The sequence below is a fragment of the Centropristis striata genome, chromosome 8 (assembly GCF_030273125.1).
Source record: "Centropristis striata isolate RG_2023a ecotype Rhode Island chromosome 8, C.striata_1.0, whole genome shotgun sequence".
Lineage (NCBI taxonomy): Eukaryota > Metazoa > Chordata > Actinopteri > Perciformes > Serranidae > Centropristis > Centropristis striata.
Window position 1 is genome coordinate 26,851,840 of NC_081524.1, and position 14,648 is coordinate 26,866,487.

The 14,648-nt window shown below is 40.8% G+C and overlaps 1 protein-coding gene across 4 annotated transcripts in view; it reads left to right on the plus strand.

Annotated features, from left to right (window-relative positions):
* The window catches only part of LOC131976321 (uncharacterized), a 55,677-nt gene that overhangs the window by 11,114 nt on the left and 29,915 nt on the right, over nucleotides 1–14,648 (plus strand). For all 4 annotated transcript variants that reach the window (XR_009394787.1, XM_059339294.1, XM_059339295.1 and 1 more), the window contains exons 13-27: nucleotides 3,347–3,632; nucleotides 4,106–4,149; nucleotides 4,498–4,768; nucleotides 5,724–5,752; nucleotides 6,311–6,599; nucleotides 6,989–7,032; nucleotides 7,476–7,764; nucleotides 8,011–8,058; nucleotides 8,379–8,422; nucleotides 8,504–8,792; nucleotides 9,029–9,069; nucleotides 9,360–9,630; nucleotides 9,927–9,970; nucleotides 10,359–10,629; nucleotides 11,581–11,612. Coding sequence is in view for 3 of the 4 variants with exons in the window: in XM_059339294.1 (XP_059195277.1) it covers nucleotides 3,347–3,632; nucleotides 4,106–4,149; nucleotides 4,498–4,768; nucleotides 5,724–5,752; nucleotides 6,311–6,599; nucleotides 6,989–7,032; nucleotides 7,476–7,764; nucleotides 8,011–8,058; nucleotides 8,379–8,422; nucleotides 8,504–8,792; nucleotides 9,029–9,069; nucleotides 9,360–9,630; nucleotides 9,927–9,970; nucleotides 10,359–10,629; nucleotides 11,581–11,612 (2,292 nt within the window). In the remaining variant the exon portion in view is untranslated. The remainder of the gene's footprint in view (nucleotides 1–3,346; nucleotides 3,633–4,105; nucleotides 4,150–4,497; nucleotides 4,769–5,723; nucleotides 5,753–6,310; nucleotides 6,600–6,988; nucleotides 7,033–7,475; nucleotides 7,765–8,010; nucleotides 8,059–8,378; nucleotides 8,423–8,503; nucleotides 8,793–9,028; nucleotides 9,070–9,359; nucleotides 9,631–9,926; nucleotides 9,971–10,358; nucleotides 10,630–11,580; nucleotides 11,613–14,648) is intronic.

Here is a 14,648-nt window from a genome sequence, read left to right on the forward strand (position 1 = left end):
TTCAATTGCTCTAAGCCAATCATCGGACATGCTAGTCAGCGCCGTTGCCGTGGAGTGAGCCCTTCTGTAAGCGTGTTGAGAGTTACAGATAATGTCATAAGCAGATAAATATTTATTAATTTGTTCAAATACAATGGATTCCATTATTTTTCCTAATACTGGTAATAAACTTATAGGACGGCTATTTGAGCCGGAAAAGGGCATTTTCTTATTTTTTGGCAGTGAGATTATTTTTGCCTGCTTCCATGCTTGTGGACATGTACCACACATAAAACTTAAATTAATTATATGGGCTAATGCAGGAGCTATCTCATCAACAGCTATTTTGAGAAACCTGCTGTCAAGGCCATCAACACCCGGTGGTTTGTCTTTGCAGTTTTTTACGAAATCCTTTACCTTGTTAATGCTTATATTCTCCAGTTTAAACTTGGAGTTTTTTCCATTCATGATTTTATTTCTTATTAATAGGTGAGATATATCATTACTTAGATTAGACATGTTTTCTCTCAATTTTTCTAGTTTGCTAATAAAATAATCATTTAAATAGTTTGCAATTTCATTGGGCTTGGTGATGAACGTGCCATTTGCCTCCATAAAGGATGGATTTGTTTTGTTTTTTCTACCTGTCAGATCATTTAAAACATTCCATAGTTTTTTATTATCATTACCTACCCCCTTAACTCGATTTTCAAAGTAAATTTTCTTTTTTTTTCTGTTAAGTTTGGTAACAGAGTTTCTCATTTTCTTATAGAGGTCCCAGTCACATATATTTCCTGTTATGCTTGCAGTTTTTTTCATTTGATTTCTCATTCTCATAGCATCTTTAATTTCTTTATCTAACCAGGGTGTTTTGGCATTCCTGACAGTAAACTTTTTTAGTGGTGCATGTTTCTCCACTAGAGGCAAAAATAAATTGTTAAACTTCAGTAGAGCAATTTCAGGATTATTGGCTGCTAAGACTTCAGACCAACAGATTTTTTTCACATCACTAACAAATACATCTTGATTGAACCGTTTATATGACCTTTTAAGAATTATTTTGGGTCCAGGATTACTTACTTTGATGTTTCTTACAACTATGACCAGGTTGTGATCACTGCTGCCGATGGGCACAGACAATATCTCATTACACAGATCTGGACAATTTGTATAAATATGGTCTATGCACGTTGATGTTTTAGTGCCATCCTGCTTTACACATATTCTCGTAGGTTTATTTATAACTTGAGTAAGTCCACATGTATTTGTGGCAGTTTGCATCTTGTTTTTCAAAGGGCAGTTATGAGCAAACCAGTCAATGTTAAAATCTCCCATGAAGTAAATATCCTGACCCACAACAGCATTATTATCTAACATATCACATATTGTATCAAGATATTCATTCTTGGCGCTAGGTGGTCTGTAGCAGCATCCTAGTAGTATAGGCTTTCGATGAGGTAGATATGCTTGTAACCATAGTATTTCGATATTGTATTTCATCATATCAGTACAAATTTTCACAGGCACATGATCCTGAACATAAAAAGCTACTCCCCCACCATATTTATTTCTATCATTTCTGTAAATGTTGAAGCCTTTAATCTCTAGCTCAGTATCTTCAATGGAAGAGTCCAGGTGAGTTTCTGAGATAGCAAGAAAGTGCAATTTGTGTTCAAATAACATTTCAGTGACCTCATTTATTTTGTTTCTAAGACTGTTTATGTTAATATGTGCAATACCTAAGCCTCTCTTTGGTTGTTTGTGTTGTGACATGATTGTGTTAGTCATTCATCTCTTAAAGAGTATTTTATGTAAGCATACTTTCATACCCAGCTTAGCATGGAGTGCTGGTGCGAGGATGGATGATTAGCCTGTCATGTCTAAGATAGGCGATATCTCCTCTTTCACGTGCTGCTTTCATCTTTGGCATCAGTTCTTTCCTTTTATGTCTTACAGCGTCCGTGTAGTCGTCATTGATGAATATCTTAGTGCCCTTGAGGTTCTTGGCCCTTTGCAAGACCGCAGCCTTGTCCTTAAAACGCAGGAACTTAACAACTATAGGTCTTGGTCTTTCTCTGGTAGCTTCAGGTTTACCTGTGCGGTGTGCACGTTCCACCTCAATCTCCCTCTGTAGCTGCAACTTCTGCTTCAGCATGTCCTTCACTTTTTCCTCTGAGTCTGCCCAGGATTCACCTGGAGTTTCAGGTATTCCATCAATCACAATGTTATTCCGCCTTGATTGACCCTCGAGGTACTCATGCTTGTCCAGGATGACCTGCAAACTCTCACATAACTTCATGATGTCCATTTGAATTGTGTTGCAGTGATCAGACTGTTTAGCTTGAGTGATTTTCAGTTCATCAACATCTTTCTGTGTGTATTGTATGCTTGACTTCAGATCCTGCACTTCTTTTGTTATTGCATCCACCCTGGAGTTTGTTGAGTCCATAATGACTTTGACAAAGCTTTTGAATATATCTTGTTGTTGTTGTAATAGAGCATTGAACATGTCTTTCTGCTGATTCAGTAGGTCATTTACCTGCGTGAGCGATACATACTCCTCCTCAGTGTTTTTCTGCTGCTTTGGTCCCATTTTCTGTTGAAACCTGGCCTAACCCTTGTCTGGTGGGGTCTGGCTGTTGCTGGAGCCTGGCCTGGTAGTAACTGGCTGTGGAAACTGGCTGCTGCTGGAGCCCCGGCCTGGTGGTAGCTGGCTGCTGCTGGAGCCTGGCCTGGTGGTAGCTGGCTGCTGCTGGAGCCTGGCCTGGTGGTAGCTGGCTGCTGCTGGAGCCTGGCCGGGTGGAACTGGCTGTGGAAACTGGCTGCTGCTGGAGCCTGGCCTGTTGGTAGCTGGCTACTGCTGGAGCCTGGCCTGGTGGTAGCTGGCTGCTGCTGGAGCCTGGCCTGGTGGTAGCTGGTTGCTGCTGGAGCCTCAGTGAAGTGAACTTTGGAAAGTTTTTATCAGAAATATCTATTTATTGAACCATTGTTCAATGCATCAAACTAAATATAGAACATGACATGATGGAAATGTTTTCTTTGAGTCTATGATTCATTTCAATGTTTTTATTTTAAAGACTTATTTCAGTGTTTGTGAAAAGAGTTGCACCCAGTGAATTAAAAGAAAAACAATTAACCAGTTTTAAGTTGAAGGAATGACGGGGAATCGTCTTTGGAGTTGTGGACTGTCAATACTAATCAATAAAAAAAGTAAACGTTAAATAATACAACATCAATCACCAAATAGATCATTAGCTTTTGTAATCCAGCAGAAACGTCTACATCAACACTGATAAGATGCAAAGAGACATTAATAATTGTCCTTGTGAATTAAATATATGTCTTATGGTTGTACTGGTTATTTCAGGTAGCAACAATGTCAGCTGTTAAACAGCTGCTTTTGGAAACTCTGAATGATTTGAGTGACAAAGACCTCGAGAAATTCGAGTGGATCCTGGAGGAGACTGCCAAATGGAAGGAACTTCCATTCACCATGTCATCAATAAGACTCACCAGAGAAAGGGAAGGATTAGTCGATCAGATGTTGGAGAACTTTGGTCAACGGTCTATTGACTTAACCAGGGAGGCTGTAAGGAAAATGAACAGGATTGATCTGATGCAGAGGCTGTCAGAGCCCAGCTCAGGACTCAAAGGTAACAGAGGAAAACAAATCTGCTTGTGCTGCTTGCTTCTGTTCTTACCTAAGTGAAATATAAAAAACTGCCGGCACAGATCAATAATTAACACCGTCGCCTCACAGCAAGAGAGTTCTGGGTTCAAACCCAGCTAGGACCCTTCATGAGTTTGCGTGTTTTCTCTGCGTCACTGAGGGTTTTCACCGGGTTCTCCGGCTTACTCCCAAAGTCTAAAGACATGCAGGTTAGGTTCATTGGCGACTGTGAATGTGAGCGTGATGATGGGCATTGGCTCCAGCCCCCCACCACCCGAGGATAAGCAATTACTGATGATGACAGATTCAACATTCACACTCAATTTTATACATTTTATGAGTTTAATGTTTTGTTTGAATGCTTTAGTATGTGAAGGTTTTTATGATTTGAATACACTCTCTTTGTTGAACTAGATTAAAACAATCTGAGTCATTTTAAATGTCTTTTCTCCTCAGAGAAACCGTCTGTGGATGAACATCGACCTGCAGTGATGAAGAGAGTGAGTCAAACACATCTCAGCTTTTTCAATAGATGCAGGTCTTTATTGTGTTATATAAGGTCGTATGAATCAGTTTAAAGTGATGAAAGGATGAAGGGAGTCATCACATGCATTGATGTTGCTAAAAGATGTATACACAGACAATACTTTGTGTTTGTCGAGAAAACACAAATACTCCAACAGATATTACCAAGTGTATCATTGTCTTGAGGATCTTGTAAAAAATATGAATCTCATCCACTTGTCTAAAACACTGACATTGATAAAAACCCAAGGAAATAATTCTTTACCTATCCCAGTTAATAAATGACACATTTGCATAACATATCCTTTGATTTTTTTTTTCAGGCAGCTGTGAAACATGTTCTTTGGAAATCACTGAAGGATTTCAGTCAAGAGGAGTTTGAGAAATTCAAGTATTTGCTGCAGTTCACGTACTTCCAGAAGGGGCTTCCACGCATCTCATTGAGACGACTGTACTGGGCAGAGAGTGCAGGGGAACTGGTGGATGTGATGGTGGAGAACCAGCAGCCGATGGAGGTGACCAAAGAGGTTTTCATGGACATGAACAGGCCTGATCTGGTAGAGAGGCTGTCAGAGACCAGCTCAGGACTCAAAGGTCAGAGAAAGAAAACAAAAGCTGCTACATTACACAATAACGTTGGTCTTATAAATGTGTAATACAAGACTTTTATAATGGCAGTCAGCGATGTGACAACACCACATGAATGAATTTGACTACAGACATATGTTGATTTGAATGCAGCCTCTATAATATTTCTGGTTTCATTATTGAGTAGATTTATTGTATTTTTTTTTTTTAAATCAATAAATTCTTTATTATTTTGTTTTCTTTAAAAACAACTGAAGCTTTTTGAGGATGAACAAAATATCAGTTACAGTTTACAGTTTGATTCACACAGACTGTATTACACATGGAAGTAGCCTCCGTGAAGTCATCCCTGGGTGTGTAAAGTTTTATCAGTCACCATCTTGGCAGTGTCTGACTCCTCCTAACTCTGAGTGGAACAGAGCTGAGCTGTGTCAGACTGAATGAAACCTGGTTTGTGAAAAACGCCACCTGACGGCAGCCACCTGTCACTCAAAGCAGCCATGCCCTTAATTATGCATAACTTTAAGCTGTTATATAAATAACAAATACATCTTAAGCAATTGTACATTGTTGGAAATTATTAAAGTAGTTCTAAATATTGTTATTATCTTTATATCACTAACAAGGCTATTTGAGGGTCATTTTTGGATTAAGTCTTTTGCATCAATACGTGTATACATGTAAATTAATATATACATTATACATATCTTTATTTATTTATATAAAGTTGTTTTCATACTTTCACCCAGAAGCTGTACCCAGTACAGCCAGAGTCTGACCTGTTGGCCACTAAGCATCTCCACTGGACTAGTTAGGATTTAAGGCCTTGTCTTTTAATTTTACCCACCCAGATTTATCCTGTTGATCTGGGGATTGAACCAACAACCTTCCAGTCACAAGCTTACTTTTATAAATGTTAATGAATTCCTAAAAGGTGTTTTTCTATTTTTTGTCTCCTCAGATAAACAGCAGCTTCCACTGATCCAAAGAGTGAGTAATGTTACATCACTTTGACATCTTGAACATTGTTATTGATGATACGAACCATTCTTCTTCAGTTTTCCCACAGAGCTGAACTGATGATTCATATCATGTACACTAGAGATATTAATTATCAATGTTAATTACCAATAATGTCATTAACACAGGTTATATCTACTTCTATGGTTATCTCTCTCTCTCTTACAAGAAATTTGGTAACTGGTTTAAAATTCAAGAGGCTCATTGCAGTTTTTGTGGTTTTCATAAGAGTTACAATCTGGCAGTAAAATAGTCATAATAATAATAACAGTAATAATATTTAATAAAATACTTTTTAAGAGGATAAAAGTGAATAACTTTGATGTCGTCCTGGAAATGTATGCATATAGAAGCAGTTTGTTTGACAAATGTTATCAGTGCAATTACCTGGTGGGATATGATGTATGTTCTCTTAACTCATCCATATTTTTAAAAATAGACATTATTGAAATGTGATAAAGGAAAAGTAATTATCCCAGCTGTGAAATTGCACTTTTGCCTCATGAACATTTTCTTTGTATTTACCAGGTGGAAGCGATGGCGTCTGTCATTGAGCTGCTTTTGGAAACATTGAAAGATTTGACTGACTGGGAGCTTAAAGAGTTCAAGAATGTCTTCCAGCATCAGAATCCCTTTCACAGACGTTTCTCAGATTTCTCATTGAGTCTGCCACAGACAGCAGACAGGCAGGTCATGGTGTTTTCACTGGTGCTGACCTACGGCCAACAGTCTGTGGAGACGACCACGAACGTTTTAAGGAAGATGAACAGGATTGATTTGGTGCAGAAGTTGTCAGACAGCAGCTCAGGACCCAAAAGTAAGACAATAAAGATAAAAACATCTAAAAATCATAAAACTGTTCCTTAACATTTGTATCATAAGTGTATGTATGTATATGTATTGCTCTCTTTACATTTTAATCAATAAGATTAATAATGTAGAGAATAGAGGCATTTTAAATAATTTTACATCTAATATATATCTATTAACATACTAATATTATGATAAAATTGTATTAATATACAATACATAATCATATTATAACTAAATATGTACAAGGAGAGAGAGAAAAGTGTCTGATATATTATTCAATTGTTGAGGTTTGAGTGTAATTTTGTGTTGACTTCTTTGAATTGTGTGTTTTTTGACAAAGACGTATTGCCTGATGTTAATCATTATTTTTTTCTCTCCTTTCTTTCTCATCAGAGAAACACTCTTTGGATGAACACCTGTCTGCACTGATCCACAAAGTGAGTGATGTTATATCTCTCTGATCATGCACAGTACAGCGTTTATTTCATAAGATGCAGGCTGAGATCAATTTGTGCTCGACATTGTTATCATCATCAAATCAGTGTAGCTAAAACAACCTTTCAAAATTCTAAACATGAAATTGAGAAAATATAATTGTCCTGCCAACTTTTTCTACGGTGAATTCATCCACAACACCTTGTTAAGATCAGGAGGCTCATCTCAGTTTTTGAGCAGCACAGTGAAATAGTTACAGCCTTTAAATACAATTGAATCAAGTCTTAATCAGGTTATAGATATTGATAAGTAGAAGTAAAACAGAATCATCACCTGCTCTAACAAACAGATAATTACAAAATGTATCAGTACCTGAGGTGATGTAGAAAAACGTATCATAAAACATTCCAATTTTCTCAATTTACATGTACTTGTAATTTTCCAGGTGGCAACAATGGCGGCTGTGAAAGAGCTGCTTTCAGAAACACTCAGTGATTTGAGTTACGAGGAGCTTCAAACATTCAAGTGGTTGCTGCAGTTCACGTTCTTCCAGAGGAGCCTTCCTCTCTTCTCACAGAGACAACTGCCAGTGGAAAGTGAGGTAGAAGATCTGGTAGATTTAATGGTGGACAAGTGCGGTCAGCAGTCTGTAGAGGTGATGAAGGAGGTTTTCATGAACATGAACAGGACTGATCTGGTCCAAAGGCTGCCAGAGACCAGCTCAGGACACGAAGGTAAGATAAAGAAGACAACTGTCACATTAATATGTCATAATTAATAAATATGCATGGTTACAGAATATTGAAGTCGATTATTACAGTGTTTTCTCATTGATTCCCTCTCCGGTCTTTTTAACCATGGTTTCCTCTTGCCTTCAGTACACACACCTGACAGGAATATTAGAGGCATTTTTTTCGAGGACTCCATGGCATACAATGCATTTATTTTTACAATAACAATTGTTATTAAATGTGTTGCAGCTGCAGGATCATCAGCTGAAGATTTTGGTGTGAATACTGCAGAGGGAGGTAGGTGCACTATGAAAACTAAGACACTTAAATCACTGATAAACATAAAACAAAGTAACAAATACTATTCCTTGAACTAAGAAAATAGTTAAGTTAAAGCAGTTGTTGTTTTTATTTACATTCCAGAATATATTTTCTAGAGTTTAATAGCAAATGAGACAGTGTTCACCAGGTTGTGTTTTTAGATATTTTAAAGTAAATTATGTGTTCATTCAATTCATTGAAATAAATTATTATTATTAGACTTTTTATAGTCTCAACAGTGTCAGATTATGAAGAGTGATGTTAAATCATTCATTTTTATTTCCTTTTCTCTTCAGACAAACACCATGTGGATGAACATTGGCCTGCACTGATCCAGAAAGTAAGAAATGTCTGAAGTAAAAAAAAAAAAGTGCTGAGAAATGATACTTTTGTTCTATGAACATTTCCTTGAATTTACCAGGTGGACACTATGGCGTCTGTCATAGAGCTGCTTTTGGAAACACTGGCTGCTTTGAGAGAAGATGAGCTCGAGAATTTCCAGTTGGTCCTCTCACAAGAAACTGACTTCACAGAATGCATCTCATCCAGTTCATTGATGCTGCTGGAGATAATGCACATGCAGGACATGGTGTTTTTACTGGTGCAGACTGAAGGACAACAGTCTGTGGAGACGACCAAGAAGGTTTTAAAGAAGATGGAGAGGACTGATCTGGTGCAGAGGTTGTCAGACAGGAGCTCACCACCCAAAGGTAACACAATAAAAACAAAACATTAAAATCACTAAACTTGTCGTTAACTTGTCTTATATGTTTTACAAGCTGTGTAATGTCATTCTTCTCTGAACATTATAATGAAAAGATTTATCATATAGAGAAAAGACGAAGTCTTTTTGTGCATCTTAAAAGACAAAAAGCTATTTTGCCTGATTAGAGAGTTAATTTTCAGATGTTAAATGTGTCACTTTTTACCCTTTTTTTCTCGTCAGAGAAACACTTAGATGGACATCGACCTGCAATGATCCAGAGGGTGAGTAGTTTCACATTTGTCTGACTTAATGCAAGTGTACCCATCACAAATGTCTACTTATTGTACCATTCTTCAAAGCATCAAACTAAATATTAAAAACATGACATAATGAAAATCTAAATAAAAAAGTAAACATACGTAAGTCAATACATCAATCACCAAATAGATCATTAGCTTTGTGATCCAGCAGGAATATAATGTCTACATCAACACTGATAAGATGCAAAGAGACATTTATAATTGTCCTTGTGAGTTAAATATATGTCCTATGATTGTACTGATTATTTCAGGTAGCAACAATGTCAGCTGTAAAACAGCTGCTTTTGGAAACTCTGAATGATTTGAGTGACGAAGAGCTCAAGAAATTCATGAGGATCCTGATAGAGACTGCCTCCCAGAAGAAACTTCCAGTCAGCATGTCATCAAAGAGAGCAGAATTTGTGGATCTGATGGTGCAGACCTACGGCAAACAGTCTTTTGACTTAACCATGGAGGTTGTAAAGAAAATGAAGAGGAATGATCTGATGCAGAGGCTGTCAGAGCCCAGCTCAGGACTCAAAGGTAAGACAGAGACAGATAAACTGTCACTGAGGGTTTTCACCGGGTTTTCCGGCTTACTCCCAAAGTCTAAAGACATGCAGGTTAGGTTCATTGGCGACTGTGAATGTGAGCTTGACCAGTCCAGGGTGTATCCAGGATGCTTTAGATTGTGATATGTTGTTGTTTGATGATTTCATCCAAATCTGTTTTGTTTTATTTGCTTTAAAAGTAACTGAACCTCATTCAAGTCAAATACACTCTCTTTGTTAAATTAGATTAAAACCATCTGAGTCATTTTAAATGTATTTTCTCCTCAGAGAACCCCTCTGTGGATGAACATCGACCTGCAGTGACGAAGAGAGTGAGTCAAACACATCTCAGCTTTTTCAATAGATGCAGGTTCTTGAATGTTTTAAATGATGATACACATGTGTTTAAAATTAGATTTTTTTTTATTGTGTTGTATTAGGTAGTAGGAATCAGTTTAAATTGATGAAAGGGATGAAGGGAGTCATCATATGTATTGATGTTGCTAAAAAAATTAATACACAATAAAATACTTTGTGTTTGTAGATAAAATAGGAGAAAACAGATATTACCAAGTGTATCATTGTCTTTATAATCTTGTAGAAAATATGAATCTCATCCATTTCAAAACACCGACATTGTTAAAACCCAAGGAAATAATTCTTTACCTATCCCAGTTAATTAATGACACATTTGCTTAACATATCCTTTGATTTTTTCAGGCAGCTGTGAAACAGGTTCTTTTGAAATCACTGGAGGATTTCACTCAAGAGGAGTTTGAAAGATTTAAGTATTTGCTGCAGTTCACGTACTTCCAGAAGGGGCTTCTACTCATCCAATGGAGTCAACTGGACTGGGCAAAGAGTGCAGGCCAACTGGTGCGTCTGATGTTGGAGAACCAGCAGCCGATGGAGGTGACCAAAGAGGTTTTCATGGACATGAACAGGCCTGATCTGGTAGAGAGGCTGTCAGAGACCAGCTCAGGACTCAAAGGTCAGAGAAAGAAAACAAAAGCTGCTACATTACACGATCATAAATGTGTAATACATGACTTTTATAATTCCTAATAGCTCCTGATGCAACATACCACATCAATTAATTTGACTATAGACTCATATTTATTTGAATGCAGCTGCTATGATTTATTGATTTCACTACATGGTAGATTTTAGTGTAATTTTTGCAGCAATAAGTTCTTCATTATTTATATTCTTTCAAAGCAACTGTAACTTTTTAGGGGGAACAAATTCTAAGTTGCCGTTTAATACACACATACACATGGATGCAGCTGTGAAGTCACCCCTGGGTGTGTAAAGTTTTATCAGTCACCATCTTGGCAGTGTCTGACTCCTCCTAACTCTGAGTGGAACAGGGCTGAGCTGTGTCAGACTGAATGAAACCTGGTTTGTGAAAAACGCCACCTGACCGCAGACACCTGTCACTCAAAGCAGCCATGTCCTTAATTATGCACAAATTTAAGTATTTATATAACAAAAATTCCAGCCATACATTGAACAAAACTGTTTTTTAGGCTTTAAGCATTTTTATGAAGAGGAGCCTGTATGAAGTGGCCATTTGTGGTACCTCAGTTTTCCTAGGGTAAAAAAATAAACTCGAAACTGAACTATTGATTTGACTGAACACTTCTTTGACATACTGAAATGTGTAATTTGACATTTAAAATTTGTAAAATTTGTTGCAGAACTTTTGCATAGGACTCCTTTAGATTTAATGGGTGCTAATGATGGCAGTAATCAACCTCTCTCTCTCTCTCTCTCTCTCTCTCTCTCTCTGATTTTTATGTCAGAATTTAGCAGAGTTTCGCATTATATCACAAATAATCGTTCATAATAGATTTTATGCAAAATCAGCTTAATCTGTCTCAAGTTGCTTATATTTTTGATTTTGAATCATTCAGTCATTGTCTCTTTTCTTTCCCCTCAGAGAAAGTCTACCAGTCTGGACTGCTCCAGAAAGTGAGTAATGTTACTTCACTCATACTTCACACAACACAGATTTCATTTAATTGTTACAGGTTATGCTGACAGTAAAGAGGTTCTTTTTCTAACTTCGTTCGGTGTTTCACTATGGGAATCGCTTAATGCGTGACCAACTACGGAAGCTCCAATGACACCACGTCTGTCTTTAACAGACAGGTCGACCCGTGGGGAGGGCCCCGCCCTCCTTTATTATAAGGGTCGACTGCACTGACCAGGTCATTCTCGCTTTCTTCCCATGCGGAATAATCTACATTTAAGCTCCTTCAGCGCATCCGGACGAGTCGGACTTGCTTAACTGCTATCAGACGTCCCGTCAAGGAGCTACGTCGCCTAGCGCGGTTCCGATTACGACTCTGGACTGTGCTGGAAATTTTCGTCATTGAAATAAAGTGAGTTTAAGCTTTATTGGAATAGCGACCGCGTTGTGGCGAGCTATTCTCGCGAGCGACTTGGTATTTGTTTACCGAGCAGCAAGCGATTATTAAGGGCGATAGCTTCAGGCGAGCCCGGTCGGGTTAGCTAAACATTAGCTGGTGGCTAACCAGACTCCCGACGCATAGCCATCGCGTAACGGCGGGCTATCCTCCACAGGGCACGGATTGTAGTAAGGTTACACTAGCTATAGCCGGTGCTCTGTTACAAGACTAACGTGTTACGACGAGTCTTGTTTTTTCTTGCAAGATATCTAGGTTAACAGCCTAGCTTCTTTCTACTTCTCTAGTCATCATGTCTGTGCCCGCGACCCCCGCCAAAGGGTCCGAGCCCAGGGAAGCGGGGGGTGCGTCCCGGCCTTGCCCTGCGTCATGCGGAGCCATCATTTCGGGCAGGGATCCACACCCGCTATGTATAGTGTGCATGGGCGCTAAACACGCCCAGGCTTCACTAGCTGACCCGCAGGTCTGCGCTCACTGCGCCACCATGACTGAAAAAATACTAGAGAGGAGACTGAGGGTTGCGGTGGCTAACATTAACAGCCAGGACCCATGCCTGGCTAAAACCACCGAGGCAAGAGCAAACCCCACTGCCCATCAGCGGCCAGTCTCGACGAGCTGGGCCGACGCGATGGACGAGCTAGAGCCACTGGACATGCCTCCGCTGTTCGAAGGTCTCTTAGCGGGGAGCGACGATGCAGACGGCGATGCCAGTTCTGACATCCTCGATATGGATGATATGGAGGAAGGGGAGGAGGATTCCACCTTCCCCACTCTAGAATCCAGACCCCCCAGCAGTGCTGATGCGGCCTCACCGGTCGATAACAACTTGTATGAGGTTTGCAAGCGCGCCGCTGCCAAGCTAAACATCCCATGGCCAGCGGCCCAGGGCACGGAGGGGACGGTGAGGGACCTATACGATGGTAAAAGGCTTCCTCCAGCCCAGCCTCCGGCTAAACAGCTCCTTCCAGCAGTCCCAGCATGCATGAAGGAAATGAGCCGTTTTTGGTCTAGCCCTTATAAAAGCAAACTTGCCACACAGGGCCACTCTAAACTAGAGGTGCATGGCATGGCTGACCTGGGGCTGGCTGAACCCCCAGCCGTGGAGCCTTCAGTGGCGTACCACCTCCACCCGAATCGCCGGTCCGTTTCTGCGGCCTCTAACGTCTCACTGCCCGGTAAAGTAGAACGAACGACCGCTGCCATTTATCAGAGAATGTATAAATACGCAGCTCAGTCTGTCTGTTCTCTGAACGCTGTCACGCTGTTGTCAGCTTACCAGGCTGAGATATTAGAGGAAATGGGCCAACAACTAGATTCTGGAGTTCCAAATCCAGTACTCTGGGACGAGATTTGCGTGGTGAATGATTTACTGTTACGTTCCTCCCGTGGAGCGGTGCAGGGCTGCGGCCGCGTCATGGGGCTGGCGGTCTCAGGGGAGAGGGCTTTGTGGCTCAACCTGTCAGGCTTAGGGGATGCCCAGAAAGCCGAAGTGATGGACGCGACATACGACCCCACCAAGGGTCTTTTCGGCCCAGCCCTTGAGAAAATGAGAGAAACCAGCACTCTCAGAAAACAGGAAGGGGAGGCTTTCGACTTGTGTCTGCCTCGTAAGCAGACACCGCGCCCCCCAGCTCGTACTGGCTTCGCTGCAGCGGCCGCCGCAGCGAGAGGAAGGCAGCACGACAGCAAGCCAACCCATAAGCCCGGGGCTAGCCGCAACGATCAGCCGCCGAGAGAGAGAGCCGGTAATAACAGACCCTGGGGAAAACAGTCGTTCGCGGCTGCGGCGGCGAAGCGCCGTCCTTCCAACCCCGTGGAGGGGAGGAAGAAACGGCCATCCTAACGTTACAAGCCGGCCCGTCACCCCCTCCTCCACCTGTGAAAAGGCGGAGAGGAGAGGAGGTGAGTTTTAACCCCTCAATGTTCAGCGCGGAGGCTCCCGTTCCAGCCGAAAGCCAAGGGGTCCCTCCTCTAGAGGTGAGCGAGGAGACAGAGGGGTTGTTAATGTGTCACCAAGCACAAGATGTTCACTGTTCTCAAACAGTAGTTCACATCCCCATGTTGACAGAAATAAAGTCTGTACGTTTGCATCCAAGCTCACAGCTGAGGGCAAAGTACACAAAACAAAAAATGATAAAAACAAACAGTATAAGGGAACAGGGTCATTCCTCTTCCCTCCCTCCAGAGGGCGCTCACACCCCTCCGGAGGGTTGTCTCTCTCTACCCACGGTAGGAGAGACAGTGCAGTGCTTCAGGGGGCCTCTGGCTGCGCAGGTAGAACGCTGGCGCGCATGCGCAGTTCACCCCTGGGTCCTGGTGACTGTTTCGCGAGGGTACAGACTGCAATTCGCTATGAAACCACCGAGGTTCAACGGTGTGTTAGATTCAGTAGCGGATGGAGAAGCAGCGCAGGTGCTGCAGGACGAGATCAACTCTCTTTTACACAAGAGAGCGATCAGAATGGTCCCGAACGAGGAGAGTCAGCAATGGTTTTACTCCCGCTACTTTCTCATTCCAAAGAAAGGGGGACCTGCTCTCCGTCCTATTTTAGATCTTCGTGTATTAAACAAACATTTAA